The sequence below is a fragment of the Octopus sinensis genome, linkage group LG5, assembly GCF_006345805.1.
Source record: "Octopus sinensis linkage group LG5, ASM634580v1, whole genome shotgun sequence".
Lineage (NCBI taxonomy): Eukaryota > Metazoa > Mollusca > Cephalopoda > Octopoda > Octopodidae > Octopus > Octopus sinensis.
Genome location: NC_043001.1, coordinates 121,674,100 through 121,693,618, shown reverse-complemented (window position 1 = coordinate 121,693,618; position 19,519 = coordinate 121,674,100). Strand labels below are relative to the sequence as shown.

Sequence of the window (19,519 nt, the reverse complement as noted above, 5' to 3'; positions counted from 1 at the left end):
ACAGAAAGGAACACAGAAATAAACAGGGAGTGAAAATAGAAAATGTATATATACATATATACATGCAATATATATGTATATCAATATACATGTATATAGGTGAAAAATACCTAAAGATGTTTCACTCATAAACACACTCATTGCCTGGTCTGAGATTTGAACCCACAATCCATCAACTGCATGTCCGCTACTCTAACTACTAAGCCATGTTAGGACACTGGAGAGAATGCTTAGCGGCATTCTGTCCATATTTATGCTGTGAGTTCAAATTCCACCAAGGCCAACTGCCTTGTATCTTTCTGAGGGTCTATGAAATAAATTCTTGTCAAAAACTGAGGTTGATGTCAACCAGGCCCACCCCTTGTGCCTATAGTAGAAAAGATTATGTAATCTATATATAAAGAAATGAGCTGGGGGCAGTATTGTTAGGATGCCAGAGAAAGTGCTTAATAACATTTGGTCTGGCTTTATGTTCTCATTTGAAATTCCATTGGGGTCAACTTTGCTTGTCATCCTTCCGAGGTCAATGAAATAAGTATGAGCTGACTACTAGGGTCAATGTGATAAACTAGCCATCTCCCCATAAAATTTCAGGCCTTGTGCCTGGAGTATTATAGAATTGTTTAATTCAATGTATTATATCCAGCTATAAAACCTGTGCCAAAACTGACCTCACCTGTGCTTGTGCCACGTAAAAAGCACTCTGCCCACTCTGCTGGGTGGTTGGACATCCAGTTGTGAAACCTGTGCCAAAACTGACCTCACCTGTGTTTGTGCTATGTAAAAAGCACTCTGTCCACTCTGCTGGGTGGTTGGACATCCAGTTGTGAAACCTGTGCCAAAACTGACCTCACCTGTGTTTGTGCCACGTAAAAAGCACTGTGTCCACTCTGCTGGGTGGTTGGTGTTAGGAAGGACATCCAGCTGTAAAACCCATGCCAAAACTGACACAGAAGTCTGGTCAGGCTCCTGCTTGGTCAGCTCCTGTGAAACCATCCAACCCATGCCAGTATGGAAGTCAGACGTTAAACGATGATGATGATGATGATGATGATGATGATGATGTGGGAACAATAAATCATAGTATTAGATAAGAACTGGGACCATTATAATCAACCAGACTTCATTCTCCTATAACGAAGCTTTCTGCTTATGTCAGAAACAATTTTTTATTTCCTAGTCTTAGACAGGACAGGCAGTTATTTAATATGAAATGTAATGTAAACTTTTAATGGCACAAAACAATTTTAGCTTTGCTATAAAATATAAACAATTATTTTTATCACGCGGTGGACAGAAACTATTTGCATTTGTTTACATTTATTTACATTTCAAAGTGAAGCTAAAACTGTATCGCATTCATGAAAGGGTTATCAAAGATGGCAGCCTGGCAGAATCATTAACACATCAAACAAAGGCCTTGTGGAATTTCTTTTGCTCTTTGTACCCTGAATTTAAATTCTACTGAGGTCTACTTTGCCTTTCAGCCCTTTGGGGTTGATATAATAAAATAAGTACCAGTTAAATACTGGAGTTGATGTAATTCACTTATTTGGCATAAGACCAGCAGTCTCCTGGCCTTATGCCAAAATTTGAAACAGTTGTAAATTGTAAAACATAACCGTCACCATTAATACATGAACCTGAAGATTGCATAGTTTAATGCATGAAAGTACTAGTTCAATCAAAATGGACATTTAATATTCTATCATTTCATTATATTATATTATCTTATATTATATTATTATAAGATTGTAAATAAAACATGAAAATCAGACAAAGTTGGAATTTCTTTGAGTAATATATTCTTCTATACACAATTATACACACCCTTGTGTGTATATATATATATTTATTTATGTGTGTGTATATGTGTGTGTGTGTGTATGTGTGTGTGTGTGTGTGTGTGTGTGGTGTGTGTGTGTGTGGAGGCACAATGGCTCAGTTGTTAGAGCAGCAGACTCGTGGTCATAGGATCACAGTTTCGATTTCCATGTCACACTCCATGTCATGCTGAATCTCCCCGAGAACTACGTTGAGTACACGTGTCTGTGGAGTGCTTGGCCACTTGCACATTAATTTCATGAGCAGGTTGTTCTGTTGATCGGATCAACTGGAATCCTCATCATCATAACCGACAGAGTGCCACAATATATATATATATATACTAACATATATACAACGAAAGAAAAATGATGAAAAAACACAGATTTGTTTTACAAGATAAAAGAATATATCAGAATCATTATAACAAAAGTATTATACAATATTATACAAAATAATACATACATACATATGTGTGTGTGCGTGTGCGCGCACATGTGTGTGTGCGTGTGTGTGTGTGTGTGTGTGTGTGTGTGTGTGTGTGTGCATGTGTAGCTGGAGTAAATCCCAGCCATTTCCTCTTGAAGCTTAACTGCTTATTCCATTATTACAATCCAATATGTAGTTTCGGTTGGTGCTGTATATCAGTCAAAACTAAGAATAAATAATACCAAATTTCATATTTTTGCCATATATATATCAATGTATGCATTTCACTCCATATGTATTACACATGCTATTAATAGTTACATGTACATGACAATGTATATGTCATGTACGTGAAACATTTAGTAGCGTGTGTAATACATATGGAGTGAAACGCATGCATTACTACTGGACTCTCCTTAGACAGGACAGAGTACTATTCTTGTTGACCTTTTTACACAGAACAATTTACTATATATATATATATATATTTATAAATATATGGCACTCGTATGCCACCTACACTTTTTATAAATATATATATATATATATATATAGTTAATCTAAACATGAACAAGCAAGAAAAATCAACAATGCGAGGACTTGGAATAAGTATAGTGTTATTGAACGCTCAGGAAAGGAAAGAAAAGAAAGAGGATTTCACATTTCGAGTGGAGCTCTTCATCGGAAATATTGAAAAAGTCCAAAGAAGGGAAGATGGAGAAAGAAAATCACCAACGATGCACACGTGGTCTATGTGTATGAATATATATATCCATACACATACATACAGTGGTCTTCTTTCAGTTTCCTTCTACCAAAGACACTTGCCCAAAGTAGCTCATGATGGGAATGAACCCAAGCCCACATAGTCGGGAAGCAAACTTCTGAGTCACACTGCCACACCTGTGCTTACACACCCATGTCTTTTGCCTAAAGGTTACATCCTATATTACAGTTCAAATTATCCAATAAGCACTTTATAGTGCATTATTAATCAATTAATTAACTGCCTTAAGCTGTGGTAGATTTTCTGAATCACTTGAACATCAGGGTTAAAATTATATTGTTTAATTAAAGCTACACTTTTAACCCTCCAGCACTTGTATTGCCATATCCTTCACTTCCGTGATCTATCCTTATTGCTTCAGGTATCACACATTGGAGATAATATTAACTAATGTGTTCTTTTTTGCTTAAGACAGTAGGGTGTCTTAAACTGTATTTCTGTTGAGATGCTTTGTGTTTCTTTCTATCAATTTTAAATATAACAAAGAATTTAGTAAAATAACTTAGTTATCATTCAGCTAGTGTTAGGAACATAAATTGTGACTAAGGTTTGGTGGAAGATTTTAATTCAAAACTTATGAAAACAAGACATTTGTACTCAGAGCCACAGGTGGTTTCAGCCGGGTTGGTAATGAAAGGGTTAAGAATTATTTCTCTATTATATATTTTAACCCTTTTGTGACCATATTTCTGTTGAGATGCTCTGTGTTTCTTTCAATTAATTTTAAATATAACAAAGAATTTAGCAAAATAACTTAGTTATCATTAAGTTAGTGTTAGGAACATAAATTGTGACTGAGGTTTGGTGGAAGATTTTAATTCAAAACTTATGTAAACAAGACATTTGTACCACAGGACCAGAGGCAGTTTCAGCCAGGTTGTTATCAAAGGGATTAAGGTGGACTTGACTGCTGTATTTATTTACCAGGTCAAACAATTTCATAGAAGCTCTTGCACATTTTTGATTTATTGTGTAGCAATAGAAGAGCAACAAGGATCATATTGAAGCTCAGATGAGACTGATGAGGAATGAGGCCTCTGTCCAATTATATAACCATGCAAAATGTGTATGTGTGTGTGTGTTTGAACTCATCAGATTTTTGTGTCTCAAGCAGTATTTGTTGGCATTCAAAATATGTTTTATAAAGTTCCATGCAACTGTATGAGTTCCACAACTTGAAACACTTACTCTCTTGTAGTTTTATCTTCTCTGTGCAGTTAGTGTTACTCCCAAGTATAAACTTTAACTCTTCGCTTACCAACCAGCCTGACACCACTGGTAGCATCACCACCTCCACCAGTTCTGTGAATCAATGTGTCTATTCTACAGTGTTTATATTTAAATTGGAGCATCCGGTCATAAAACTTTTGATAAGTTATGTTTCTAAAGACTGAAAGTATTTATTTAATAAATAATTGCATGGTCATGAAATTTGTTTTAGAACTATACGCTGCAGAGTTCAACACATAGTCATGTCTCTTTTACTCTGACCTTTGGGTCATTAAGCCCTGTGAGCATAAATAAAGAACCAGTTATCACTCACAAACAAGTATGACTTGATATTTTGTACCATGCTTTATCTAACTGTTTCAATTCAATGCTAACATACAGGGTGTTTGGACTAAATTTCACAGTTTATGTAAAAGGAAGAAAGAAATACAATATCCTATCTAAGAATAAAAGTAATTTTTAAAAAAATCAAAAAATATTGACTAGGTTATCACTGGGGGATAACAGTTTATTCAAAGAAGCTTTCACCACAGCCTTAGGACGGCTCCCAAACTCTGTGCATGTATTCCTTGCTGTGTCCCCTGCAATTTGATCTAACGTGCTGCCTGATCGAAGACTTGAACCCAAGACTTTACAATTGAAAGCCTTACAGCTTACTCACTAAACTTTGCTCCTTTACTTTATTCCCTTGTAGGATGAGGACTGACCCAAATTCACAAATTATATAATACTCGGTATTGATCTTTAATTTTCTGGATTCAAATCTGACGGGAACCACTTTTGATTTTCATCTTACCAGGGTCAATAAAATATGAAGCAAGCAACCATTTATTTTTTTTCCATTTCATGAAAAGAGCATTTTACTGTCACAAATTCAATATCAAGACAGACAAGGATGAAAACGATTTTTTTTTTCTTTTTTTGTCGATGTTAAAAAAGAAATATACGATCATCATTTATGGTCGTGAATAATTCTGTTTGATAACAAGCTTTTCCAGTTCATTAGGAATTCGTTTGTTTTTTTATGACATGACAATGATAAATAAAAAAAATGGAAGAAAAAACTCCATAGTAGCAAATTATTAAAAACAATCTTGTTTTATATGAAAGGCAATTATTGGCTGAAGTTGAAGACAGATATATATAATTGGCCGACATATTTATTTCATCTCAGTCTGTAGGAGGAAAAGTATATCATAAATGGAAGATATAGATCATAAGGTTAAGGTTAAGATTAGGGTTACATCAATTTGATTTATCTTCAGTTTAAATCATTGCAAGTTTGTGGTTAGGGATGAAAAGACGAGAACTCCAGAAGGGGCCAGTCCCAAGGAGAAAGGACTGCATGAAATGTATTGAATGCAGGGTTTGTATTGGAAATGAAGAGATGGCTAAGAGCACCTTGGGCAAGTGTCTTCTACTATAGCCTCGGGCCGACCAAAGCCTTGTGAGTGGATTTGGTAGACAGAAACTGAAAGGAGCCCGTCATATATATGTATATATATATGTGTGTGTGTATGTGTTTGTGTGTCTGTGTTTGTCCCCCCAACATCGCTTGACAACTGATGCTGGTGTGTTTACGTCCCCGTAACTTAGCGGTTCGGCAAAAGAGACCGATAGAATAAGTACTAGGCTTACAAAAAATAAGTCCTGGGATCGATTTGCTCGACTAAAGGTGGTGCTCCAGCATGGCCACAGTCAACTGGCTGAAACAAGTAAAGAGAGGTTCACCATTACCTTCTGCCAGAGCCACGTGGAGCTTAGCTGCTTCACTCATAAACACACACATTGCCTGCTCTGAGATTCAAACCCGCAATCCCTCAACCACGAGTTCACTGCTCTAACCACTAGGTCATGTGCCTCTACCACAAAGCATTAGGCAACAGTAAAAGACACCTGCCTAAGGTACCTTGGTATGGAGTTCAACTCTGAACCATGTAGTTTTGATGAATAAAATAAAAGAATGAATAAAATAATATACACTAGGCTTCTACATAGCATTATTGTTGTTTGTTGTTTGTTCCTTCTCGAGCTATGCCTGGTTCATAAGGGCTGGCTTCCCAGTTTTGTTGACCATAGGTTCCGCACCTGGACAGGACGCTGGTCCGTCACTGGTGAGCTGCTAGATGCAGGAGAAAAGGGTGAGAGAAAGTTGTGGTGAAAGAGTCAGCAGAGGCGCAGGAGTGGCTGTGTGGTAAGTAGCTTGCTTACCAACCACATGGTTCCGGGTTCAGTCCCACTGCATGGCACCTTGGGCAAGTATCTTCTACTATAGCCTTTGCTGGTGGCCTTGTTTGATGGAAGAAAGTTAAAGACAGGTGAAATGCTGCTAAGCGCTTGCCCAGTGTACTTACAAATCCACCAGCTCACCACCTTATTGAGAACCAAGAATTAACTATAGACATTTATCACAGCTTATTGTCAGACCAACAAAAAAAAATGTCAAATTACATTAAAATCCTGTCTGTTTGTATGCATTATTCACAATGTCTTATATCTTGTTGGCAGTTACATATTGATAGTTCGTATAAAATATATATACAAAGAAATAAAACAGAAAATAGTTCACTTGAAAATAGATGAGCAGAGACAAGAGAGACTGCTGGCTGCATTGCCTTGTACAATAGCTGATGAGATTCTTTCACAGAGCCACGTAAATTCTTTTTTTGTTCCCCCGATTTTCTCAATAAGTTTTAACCAAAATCTAACAAAAAGCAATTTTATTAGCTTTTAAATAATTTGATGAAATTTTTTCTTTTTTTTTTCCTCTCCTTGCTAAAATCTATAGATGTATGAGTTTTTGAAATGTTCGTGGTTATTTGGCTTCCTTTAGGTCAATGCCTTTACCATTTTGTCTGCTGGGGCCATGAGGCAATCTGAATTACTGAAAACCATACATTCCACTCCTTAATGTAAAGATACTAAACATAGTGTCTCATTTACTGTCCTTCAGCTACCGGTTTCATTAACAGTTCCTCACCATCAACCCATTTTTTTAAGCATTCATTCATATTTCTTCTTCATACCTCTTTTTCATTATATTTCCTTCAAGAAGTAGCTACCATTTATTTCTTAATTATAAAATCGTCATAAACAAACCAAAATAAAACTTATTCTTCTTTAATCTCAGACTAGTAATAAAAAGAGCATAGCTCATATCTGTGGAATAATGCCTTGATAGAAGCTATGATGTAATGTGCAGCTTCTTACCATTACAAGACTGAATTCTTCACATACAGTGTGGCACCTATGCATTTAAGAATTATCAAACCACAAACACTAATGGGTTATTTTAAAAGCAATAATTCAAGAAGTATAACATAACTTGCACTCTGTTGCTTATAATAACGAGTATTGACCAGTTAATCCAATCAATGGAACAGCCTGCTCATGAAATTAACCTGCAAATGGCTGAGCACTCCACAGACATGTGTACCCTTAACGTAGTTCTCAGGGAGATTCAGCATGACAGAATGAGACAAGGCAAATGTTCCTATATATATATATATGACTGTGAACTGAACATCCTCACCACTAAGCCTCGTGTCTTCACAGTTCAAGAAGTATAACTAGTGGATAACATCAAATATTTAAAACTCTTTGTTCTTCTAAAGTTAAAACTCTGCAGCATTTAACCCTTTCGATACCAACGTGGTTGAAACCACCTCTGGCTCTGTAGTACAAATGCCTTGTTTCCATAAGTTTTGAATTAAAAATCTTCCACCAAACGTTAGTCACAATTTATGTTCCTAACACTAGCTGAATGATGACTAAGTTATTTCACTAAATTCTTTGTTATATTTAAAATTAAGTGAAAGACACACAGAGCATCTCAAAATAGATACAATAACAAAAGGGTTAACAAATGAATAATTTAACCCTTTTGATATCAACCCGTCTGAAACCACCTCTGGCTCTGTAGAACAAATGTCTTGTTTTCGAAAGTTCTGAATTAGAATCTTCTACCAAACCTTAGTCACAATTTATGTTCCTAACTCCAGCTTAATGATAACTAAGTTAGTTTACTAAATTCTTTGTTATATTTAAAATTAATTGAAAGTAACTCAGAGCATCTCAACAGAAATACGGCAACAAAAGGGTTAAGCAGAGAAACTGAAAACATCAAAGCTTCATTGCGCTGCCAAATTAAGGAACACCAACGTCTGTTACCAAATTATCAAAGGCATTTCATTTGTTGATAGTTACTTCCATCAGTTTCTTCGCAAAGGGGGGGGGGATATCTGGGTTGCCAAGTTACTTACCTCAGCCCCTACCCAACAACAGTTCTGATACCATTCTACCATCAACCCATTTTTTTTTTTTTTAAAGATTCATTTTGATCCTTCCCCAACAATGGATTCTTGAGCTGAAGATTCGTTCTCCCCCCCCCCAACACCCCCATAAATTTTCGTAGCAGGCGACAAATGAATGAATGCCTAACATTTTTGCACACAAGTTTATTTCTGCATTGTGCTTCCTGCCAGATATTAATAATATTTTTCGAGGTGGTGGGGAAGGTGGGTGGGGTGGAGTGGGGGTGGGGGAGGTTTGTAAATTTAGGTTGCAGTACCATTCTTCTTAAAATGTCATAGGAACCCTGCCGACCTGATCATTATCCCCACCATCACCATCATCACCATCATCATTGCTACTACCACCACCATCACCACCACCATTGCGTTCACCACAACCATCATCACCACCACCACCACCATCATCATTACCACAACTGCCATCATCTATCACCACCACCACCATCGTCATCACCACCACCACCATCATCATCACCACCATCGTCACCACCACCGACATCACTGCCAATGCCATCATCACCATCATCATTGCCACTACCATCACCACCACCGCCATCATCACCACCACTACCACCATTGTCATCACCACCACTACCAACATCACTGCCACTCAATAATCACCACCACTACATCATCACCACCACCATCACCACCCCAACATCACCATCCTCATTGCCACTACCACCACCACCACCACCATCATCATCACCATTACCACCATCAGCCATCACCGCCACCGTCATCTCCGCCTTCTCCATATTACTACAGTCACTACAAACATCACCACCACCACCACCACTAGGCAACAACACCATTGCCATCACCATGACTACAATCAGACGACATCATCGCCACCTTCCTCATTCTCACCACCACCACCACCACCAGGCACCAATATCATTTACTCATCACAACCTATATATACAATTTAGATATTTGGATAAAAATACTTTGTAGATTCCATTGTAACATTGTCTTATCTTGATTATTCTTATAAATTTCATCTATTACTACTACTACTACTACTACTATCACAGCCACCACCACTACTACTACTACTACTACTTACTTTCACAGCCACCACCACTACTACTACTACTACTACTACTATCACAGCCACCACCACTACTACTACTACTACTACTACTACTTTCACAGCCACCACCACCACTACTACTACTACTACTACTATCACAGCCACTACTACTACTATCACAGCTACCACCACCACCACCACTACTACTACTACTACTACTTCCACAGCCACCACCACTACTACTACTACTACTACTACTACTACTACTACTACCACTACTACTACTATCACAGCCACTACCACTACTACTACTACTACTTCACTACTACTACTACTACTATCACAGCCACTACTACTACTATCACAGCCGCCACCACCACCACCACCACCACTACTACTACTACTACTACTACTACTACTACAGCCACCACCACTACTACTACTATCACAGCAACCACCACCACCACTACTACTGCTACTAAATATATAACTGATGGTTTCTAAGTTGCTCACTTTTGTCCCTCCTCTCCAACTTGTTTTGAGTTCAAATCCAGCAAGGGCTAATGAAAATATGTACCGGTTAACTACTGGAATTTGTGACAAGGCTGGGCTGGGCTGGGCTGTCAAATTACTGGTATAGTTCATTCAATGGGTTTCTGTACAGTTTCCATATGTGAGTGGTTGGTGTTTAGCAAGGGTATCCAGTCATCGCGGACACACTCCTTAAACACATCAGATCTGATCCATTCTGGCAAACCATCTGACTCATTCTAGCATGGAACATCGATGGTAAATGAGGATGACGATGATGGTGGTGGTGGTGGTGATGGTGGTCTGTATTTGGATCTGTGCACTTGACTAAAGCAGTGGTTCCCAAACTTTTTCGGGTTGCCGCCCCTTTGATGCCCAGGCCACACTCCTAGCGCCACCACCCCCAACTAACCATCACAAGCATAGACCTCTTTCTGAAGCAAATTCAAAGCAACTGTATTTCACAAATAAAACTTAACCAAATGAACCCATTATTGCCCCAATTTTTACATGAATCGCTACCCCGTTATTGCCCCTCTTTTCTTCAATGTCCCCTTGGAACTTTCCACTGCTTCTCTTCGTGGGTGGGGAGGATACTGCCCCCTTTGGGAACCACTGGATTAAACTATCTAACATCTCTCTAGTTTATTTACATTCAAAGGATATTTGTCCCCATCTTGTTTGTTGTTGACACAACGTTTCGGCTGATATACCCTCCAGCCTTTATCAAGTTCAAACCAAGGTTCTCATTCCTAAGGTATTTTTCGATGTTGTTGTTATTATTATTATATTATTATTATTATTATTATTCAGGTCACTGCCTGGAACTGGGAATCTTGGGGTTAAGAGCGCGTGCTGCTAACCCCGAGATTCTGAGTTTAATTCCAGGCAGTGACCTGAATAATAATAATAATAATAATAATAATAATATCAAAAAATACTTAGGAATGAGAACCCAGGTTCAAAATTTCCCCAAGACACCTGATGAAGGATGGAGGGTATATCAGCCAAATCATGTTAGCAACAAATAAGATGAGGACAAATATCCGTCAAATGTAAATAATGTACATAATTCCTCATTTCATAAATATAGAACTGTATCTCTCTAGTTTATCAATTTAGTTGTTGATAATTTGTCCATCAATCAGGAGTGTTGCATGAGAAAGACTAGCTTCCTATCCCGGGAGATTTATATCTTATTCATTCAACAGTATAAAATTGGAGTGAAGGGCTGACCCTTAATAATTCTTTTAGATCTTAGTAAACTATTTGGTGCAGGAGTGGCTGTGCGGTAAGTAGCTTGCTTACCAACCATGTGGTTCCGAGTTCAGTTCCACTGCATGGTATCTTGGGCAAGTGTCTTCTACTATAGCCTCGGGCCAACCAAAGTCTTGTGAGAGGATTTGGTAGACAGAAACTGAAAGAAGCCCACCATATATATATATATATATATATTTGTGTGTATCTGTTTGTGTGTCTGTGTTTGTCCCCTGTCCCCAACATCGTTCTGTTTTAAGAAAGGGCTAATACAAGAAAATGAATGGTTAAAAATGACCCCCTAAAAGCCCCCTCAGATCTTAGCAAATTGACAAAGGACAACACTGTGAAATCAGAAATTAATACTAATCCTTAAAAATCCCCCTTAGATCTTAGCAGATATTTACATACGTCTATATTGTGAAATAGCTTCTAAATTTTGCATCTTTATACAACACAAGTACTCTGATCCCTAACATAGATTCAGGCCACAAATTTGGTGCTAAGCATTTTGTAGTCTATTAAATCGAATTTAATAGACTACAAAATTGAATTCAGAATGTAAAACCTCAACTAAAGACAAAATCCATTAAATCTGATACTTTATAGATTCTGTCTTTGTCTCAAGCAGCAGCTGGAAATGGGCAGATTTATGTATTTGAAATATAGAAAACATACATTTCTAAATAAATTATATTGATAGAGATGTTAATTACTTTTAGCCAGACACTTAACTGCAACAACAACATCAAGGCAATCATTTCATCAACATTTCAAAACTGTGAGATGTTTAACCCATTCGTTACTGCATTTATTTTGAGATGCTCTGTATTTCTTTCAATTAATTTTAAATATAACAAAGAATTTAGTCCGTTGCCAGCCTCGCATGGCCCCCGTGCCGGTGGCACGTAAAAACACCATCCGTTCGTGGCCGTTTGCCAGCTCTGTCTGGCACCTGTGCAGGTGGCACGTAAAAAGCACCCACTACACTCACGGAGTGGTTGTCGTTAGGAAGGGCATCCAGCCGTAGAAACACTGCCAAATCTGACTGGGCCTGATGAAGCCTTCCGGCTTCACAGACCCCAGTTAAACTGTCCAACCCATGCTAGCATGGAAAACGGACGCTAAATGATGATGATGATGATAAAGAATTTAGTAAACTAACTTTGTTATCATTAAGCTAGTGTTAGGAACATAAATAGTGACTAATGTTTGGTGGAAGATTTTAATTCAGAACTTTTGCAAACAAAACATTGGTACTACAGAGCCAGAGGCAGTTTCAGCCAGGCTGTTATCAAAAGGGTTAAATAAATTGTTGGTTACCCCTTTTATTACTGCATCTATTTTGAGATGCTCTGTGTTTCTTTCACTTAATTTTAAATATAACAAAGAATTTAGTAAAAAAACTTAGTTATCATTAAGCTGGTGTTAGGAACATAAATTGTGGCTAAGGTTTGATGGAAGATTTTAATTCAAAATTTATGAAAACAAGACATTTGTACTACAGAGCCGGGTTGGTATTGAAAGGGTTAATCCAAAACAATGTGAATAATTTAACATTAATTTGATGAAGTAATCTGAATGCTAAAGGATTAAGCCAACCATATCTCACCAAAATATTCTACCTATTGCATGTTCAAATTGGCCAGATCTGACTTCTTACTCCTATCCTACAATGCTATTCTACAAATAGGCAATCACGTCAAAGACACTTCAAAACTACAAGATAATGTATAATCAATTACTCTTTTACTCTTTTACTTGTATCAGTCATTTGACTGTGGCCGTGCTGGAGCACTGCCTTTAGTCAAGCAAATTGACCCCAGGACTTATTCTTTGTAAGCCTAGTACTTATTCTATTGGTATCTTTTGCCGAACCGCTAAGTTACGGGGATGTAAACACACCAGCATCGGTTGTCAAGCAATGTTAAGAGAACAAACACAGACAAACATATACACATGCACATACATATATATATATATATGTGAGTATATATATATATATAATATATATATACATATATATGATGGGCTTCTTTCAGTTTCCGTTTACCAAAGCCACTCACAAAGCTTTGGTCAGCCCGAGGCTATAGTAGAAGACAGTTGCCCAAGGTGTCATGCAGTGGAACTGAACCCGGAATCATGTGGTTCGTAAACAAGCTACTTACCATACAGCCACTCCTACGCCTTTTTCAAAACAATGTGAATAAACAGGCATCACGTTTGACAGAATAAGCCGAATACTAAGGGTTAAATTGATACATTATAGATTCCAATCTTGTTTCAGTCAGTAGCTGGAAAACATTGACAGTTTAATGTGTCTGACATACGAAAAACATTAATTCTTAAATACAGTGTTGAGGGGGAAAACTAATTGCTTTTAACCACACACACTCAATTATTATCCAGGAAATATCTTACTATCCTTTTATACACCTTTGTTGAATTTTATTTATATGACACTGTGATAGCAATTGAATCTGAAGAAAATATGTATATATATTTATTTATGAAATACAGTCATTTGATAAACCGAATTACTTGAGATGGTCCTTGGGTTTATGATATTTATATACTTCCCTACTTTAACTTTGTAGAGTTTTACACTGGCCATATACTCTTTTACTCTTTTACTTGTTTCAGTCATTTGACTGCGGCCATGCTGGAGCACCGCCTTTAATCGAGCAACTCGACCCCGGGACTTATTCTTTTGTAAGCCCAGTACTTATTCTATCGGTCTCTTTTGCCGAACCGCTAAGTAACGGGGACATAAACACACCAGCATCGGTTGTCAAGCAATGCTAGGGGGACAAACACAGACACACAAACACGCACACTCATATATATATATGACGGGCTTCTTTTAGTTTCCGTCTACCAAATACACTCACAAAGCTTTGGTCGGCCCGAGGCTATAGTAGAAGACACTTACCCAAGGTGCCACACAGTGGGACTGAACCCGGAACCATGTGGTTGGTAAACAAGCTACTTACCACACAGCCACTCCTGTGCCTATGTATGTAATCTGAATGCTAAAGGGTTAAGCCAGCCATATGTAGCCAAAATAGTCTATTCTTTTATTCTCTTAATTGTTTCACTCATTTGACTGTGTGTGTCTTTGTGTCTATGTTTGTCCCCCACCCCTCACTGCTTGGCAACTGGTGTTGGTGTGTTAGCATTCTCTAACTTAGCAGTTTAGCAAAAGAGATCAATAGAATAAGTACTAGGCGTTAAGAAAAAATAAGTCCTGGGGTCGATTTGTTCAACTAGAGCCCTTCAAGGTGGTGTTCCAGCATGGCCACAGTCAAATGACTTTGGGAAGAAGACCCATGAAGCTGAGCAAAATCTCAGTCGTGGCAGATACTGGTGTCATGTTATTGCACCCCAGTGTCACATAACTGGCACCCATGCTGGTGGCATATAAAAGCACCCATTCATTACACTCTTGGTATAGTTGGTGTTAGGAAGGGCATCTAGCTGTAGAAAACCGTGCCAAATCAGATTGGAGTCTGGTGCAGCCTTCCAGTGTGTCAGCCCTGGTAAAACCGTCGAACCATGCCAGCATGGACAATGGACATGAAATGAAGATGATGACGACGTCGTCGTCATTGTTGTTTATTATATCAATGTGCTTTGTGTCACTAGTTTTTTTTTTTTTTTGGAAGCTTACATTTCCAGTGGAGTGTTGTTTCCCATTATGTTAGAAATGTCCTTTGTGATAACTGTAAATTAAATGGAGATTTTTCTTTTTTTTTCTATGTATGCCAACAGTCCACACCCATTGTGAAATAGTATGTCTGGTCTGATTTAAGTATAGTTTGGACTGGTGGGTGTTTTGTGTTGTTAGGAAGAATGTTTCCTGTGTTATTGCTACAAGAATGTCTTGAGTGCTGATAAAACCTTTCAGTTCCATAAAGGTGTTTCAATACCATTAGATTCTAGATTGCTGTGTGTGTGTGTGTGTGTGTGTGTGTGTGTGTGTGTGTGAGATGTTTAGAAAATTTCCTTCATGTATGAAATATCCATTTACTCAATACATTTTGTAACCCTTTCATTACATAATTAAATTCTATGATTATTCCAGTAATTATGTTCAGTATCTACCAAAAATAGAAATTGTATTTTCTGCAAGTCACCTTCCCGCTGTAAATTTAACATATCTCAACGAACCATAGTTTCAAATATGCCATTCTTCAACAAAAGATAGATTGGTATATAAATGTGCTTTCTGCACTTAAGGGTAATAAAATATTGAGTAGACATCTGTTTTCTGCAGTGAATTGGTTAATGTATTCAACGTGGATTTATGATGTTGAAAAGGGAGATAACAACAGTATTTTTTGTATTGTTACTATTTTTTTGCATAGTTATGTATGTTTTCTACACAGTTATTCCTACACTAGGCATATGAGTGGCTGTGTGGTAAGTAGCTTGCTTATGAACCACATGGTTCCGGGTTCAGTGCCACTGCGTGGCACCTTGGGCAAGTGTCTTCTACTATAGCCTCAGGTCGACCAAAGCCATGTGAGTAGATTTGGTAGATGGAAACTGAAAGAAGCCCATCGTATATATGTATATATATATATGTGTGTTTGTGTGTCTGTGTTTTTCCCTCCAGCATCGCTTGACAACCGATACTGGTGTGTTTACATCCCCATAACTTAGCAGTTCGGCAAAAGAGACCGATAGAATAAGTACTAGGCTTCCAAAGAATAAGTTCTAGGTTCGATTTGCTCGACTAAAAAGGCGGTGCTCCAGCATGGCCACAGTCAAATGAGTGAAACAAGTAAAAAAGCAAGAGTTATTATTATACAGTTATTACTATACAGTTTTTAAGTCCAAGTAGCTGTACAAGTGTTAATAGACAAAAGCATATTCTATAGTTCAATGTTGCAAAAACAAAAAACAAAAATCATACATTTTCTAATATTATAACAATTGGGGTTGATCCTTCTTGGAAGCTGTTTTACAATACTGTATTGATCGATATCTATTGATCACTTGTTGGATAATCATACCACCAACACCTCCACCACCATCATTACCGCTGCTATCTCCACCAGCAACACCATCATTATTGTAACTAATACCACAAAACTGCCTTCAACATTACCAGCATCGATACCAATGCTACTATTTGTACCAAGCTACTGAAAAAACCTCTGCATCAGTTTCCCAACCGTTTTTTTTTTGTTTTTTTTTTTGCCCATGGACACCTTTGGTTCCTATTTGTCTCTACTGGATGCTCAAAGCCAAACAGTGCTCAAAAAATCCAACCAAGTCTTATGCGAGACCCTCAAAACTAGGAACTATCCAGTACACCCTTTAACATAAAGCATTATTATCATCTTCGTCAGCATCACCATCATTTTCACCAACACACCTCCATCAACACCACCACTACCTATTTCTTTAATACCCAAAAGGGGTTAAACACAGAGGGGACAAACAAGGACAGATAAACAGATTGAGTCGGTTACATCGACCCCAGTGCATAACTGGTACTTATTTAATCGAACCCCAAAAGGATGAAAGGCAAAGTCAACCTCGGCGGAATTCGAACTCAGAACGTAGCCGCAGATGAATTACCACTAAATATTTCACCCGGCGTGCTAACGATTCTGCCAGCTCGCCAGCTCATTACCACCACTACCATCTCATCATCATCATCATCATCGTTTGGTCTGACCAAATCCTTGTGAGTGTATTTTTGGTACACAGAAACTGAAAGAAGTCCATTGTGTGTGTGTGTGTGTGTGTGTGTGTGTGTGTGTGCCTTTGTGCTTGTATGCACCATCACTTGGCAGTTGGTGTTGGTTTGTTAACATCCCTGTAACTTAGCAGCTTGGCAAAAAGAAACCAATAAAATAAGTATATATATATATATATATGCTCCATCCGAACGTGACCGATGCCAACCCCGCCAGCACCATCTGAACGTGGCCGTTGCCAGTGCAGCCTCAACTGGCTTCTGTGCCGGTGGAACATAAAAAGCACCACCCGAACGTGACCGATGCCAACCCTGCCTCGAATGGCTTGTGTGCCGGTGGCACATAAAAAGCACCATCCGAACGTGGCCGATGCCAGCACCGCCTTGACTGGCTTCTGTGCCGGTAGCACTTAAAAAAAAAGCACCAACCGATCGTGGCCAATGCCAGACCACTCTGGCACCTGTGCAGGTGGCACGTAAAAAGCACCCACTACACTTGCGGAGTGGTTGGCGTTAGGAAGGGCATCCAGCTGTAGAAACACTGCCAGACCAGACTGGAGCCTGGGGCAGCCCCTGGCTCCCCAGACCCCGGTCGAACCGTCCAACCCATGCTAGCGAGGAAAACGGACGTTAAACGATGATGATGATGATGATGATGATGATATATATATATATATATATATATATATATATACTTTATTCGTGGTTTAGCAAGGCAACCAACGGTTTCATGTGAAAAGATATTCACAGTTGTTTAAGCATGCCACATGGAAGTGTTGGTACTTGTTTCCATTTTGGATGAGAATAGTATATATATGTATATATGTACATATATTGCATGGATATATATCACCATATATATATATATATATATATGTATATGTGTGTGTGTGTGTGTGTGTGTATTGATAGAAATGGTAAGACAACAAAAGAATGAAAGAGACCTCGATATTATATAAATAGAGGAATTTATCTGTACACTACAGAGGACACTACAGAGATTATATTCTATGGTATTATATCTAAGAAATTCCCTCCAAAAATCAAAGGCTTGGAAGACTTCGCAGCGGACCTACTGAAACTCATGAATTTTTCTTTTTATACAGATATTCATATATATATATATATATATCGTAGCCTATGACAGGGGTGTAACCAGCTCACTTATGCATACCTTTCCTTCATTGGACACTAAACTCTGCTTGTGAAGACCTGTTGAGGCAAGTGAAATTAAAATCAAATTCGATGACAGGCATCCATGCTAGTGGAATGCTAAGAGCACCATCCGAGCGTGATCGTTACCAGAGCAGCTAACTGGCTTCCGTGCCGGTGACACATAAAAAGCACCATTCGAGCGTGATCATTACCAGTGTCGCCTTACTGGCACTTTTGCTGGTGGCACATGAAAAAACATTCGAGTGAGGTCATTGCCAGTGCCGCTGGACTCATTCCTGTGCAGGTGGAACGTAAAAAACACCATTTGAGTGTGGCTGTTGCCAGTACTGCCTGACTGTCCCTTCTGCTGGTGACACGTAACAGCACCCACTACACTCTCGGAGTGGTTGGCATTAGGAAGGGCATCCAGCTGTAGAAACTATGCCAGATCAGATTGGAGCTTGGTGCAGCCATCTGGTTCGCCAGTCCTCAGTCAAATCGTCCATCCTATGCTAGCATGGAAAGCGGACGTTAAATGATGATGATGATGGTGATGGTGATGATGATGATGATATACATATATATTAAACTTCTGTAAATAAGATTTTATTCACAACAATTGGTGAACTTGAAGGCTCTTGTCCAAGGTACCATACCTTGGAACTGAACCCAAACCACAAAACTGGAAAGAAAACTTCTTAACCATACAGCCACAACTATACTCTCTAATTTATTGAACAGATAGGAACAAATTCTTCACTTGAATGAACGTGATTGAAACTACAAGAACGTCCATAGAGAAAAATTAATAAAAAAACATAAAAACATGTGCCTTTGATCTTTTACTATATTTCTTCTTCTTTTCTTTTCTTTCCAGTTGTTGGGATGTGCCATCCTTGGTGTCGGAATATGGATCCGCATCGATCCAACGTTTCAAATGTACATCGATGATAACTTCAACCTGCCATATTTGGGTGCCTATATTCTTATAGGCGTTGGTGTTCTGATGATGATAATAGGATTTATTGGTTGCTGTGGCGCTATCCGTAAGAGCCAGTGTCTTCTTGCTTCGGTAAGTGGAAAAATTTATCCCAATAATTGGTACCACTGATCTGTTTTTACCATTTTTCTTTGGAGTATTCCAATCTGTTCTTTAGTTACTATTTTGTTGTTTTTTTTTCCTTGCCATTTATTTGTTTTTGTTTCTTCATTTCTTTGAATTATTTTTTTTTCCCCACATATGAACA

The 19,519-nt window shown here is 38.3% G+C and overlaps 1 protein-coding gene across 2 annotated transcripts in view; it reads left to right on the top strand.

Moving 5' to 3' along the window:
- Positions 1–19,519, top strand: part of LOC115212017 (CD81 protein) — a 157,937-nt gene that overhangs the window by 115,180 nt on the left and 23,238 nt on the right. For both annotated transcript variants that reach the window (XM_036503039.1, XM_029780812.2), the window contains exon 2: positions 19,150–19,344. In XM_036503039.1, coding sequence (XP_036358932.1) covers positions 19,150–19,344 — 195 coding nt within the window. The remainder of the gene's footprint in view (positions 1–19,149; positions 19,345–19,519) is intronic.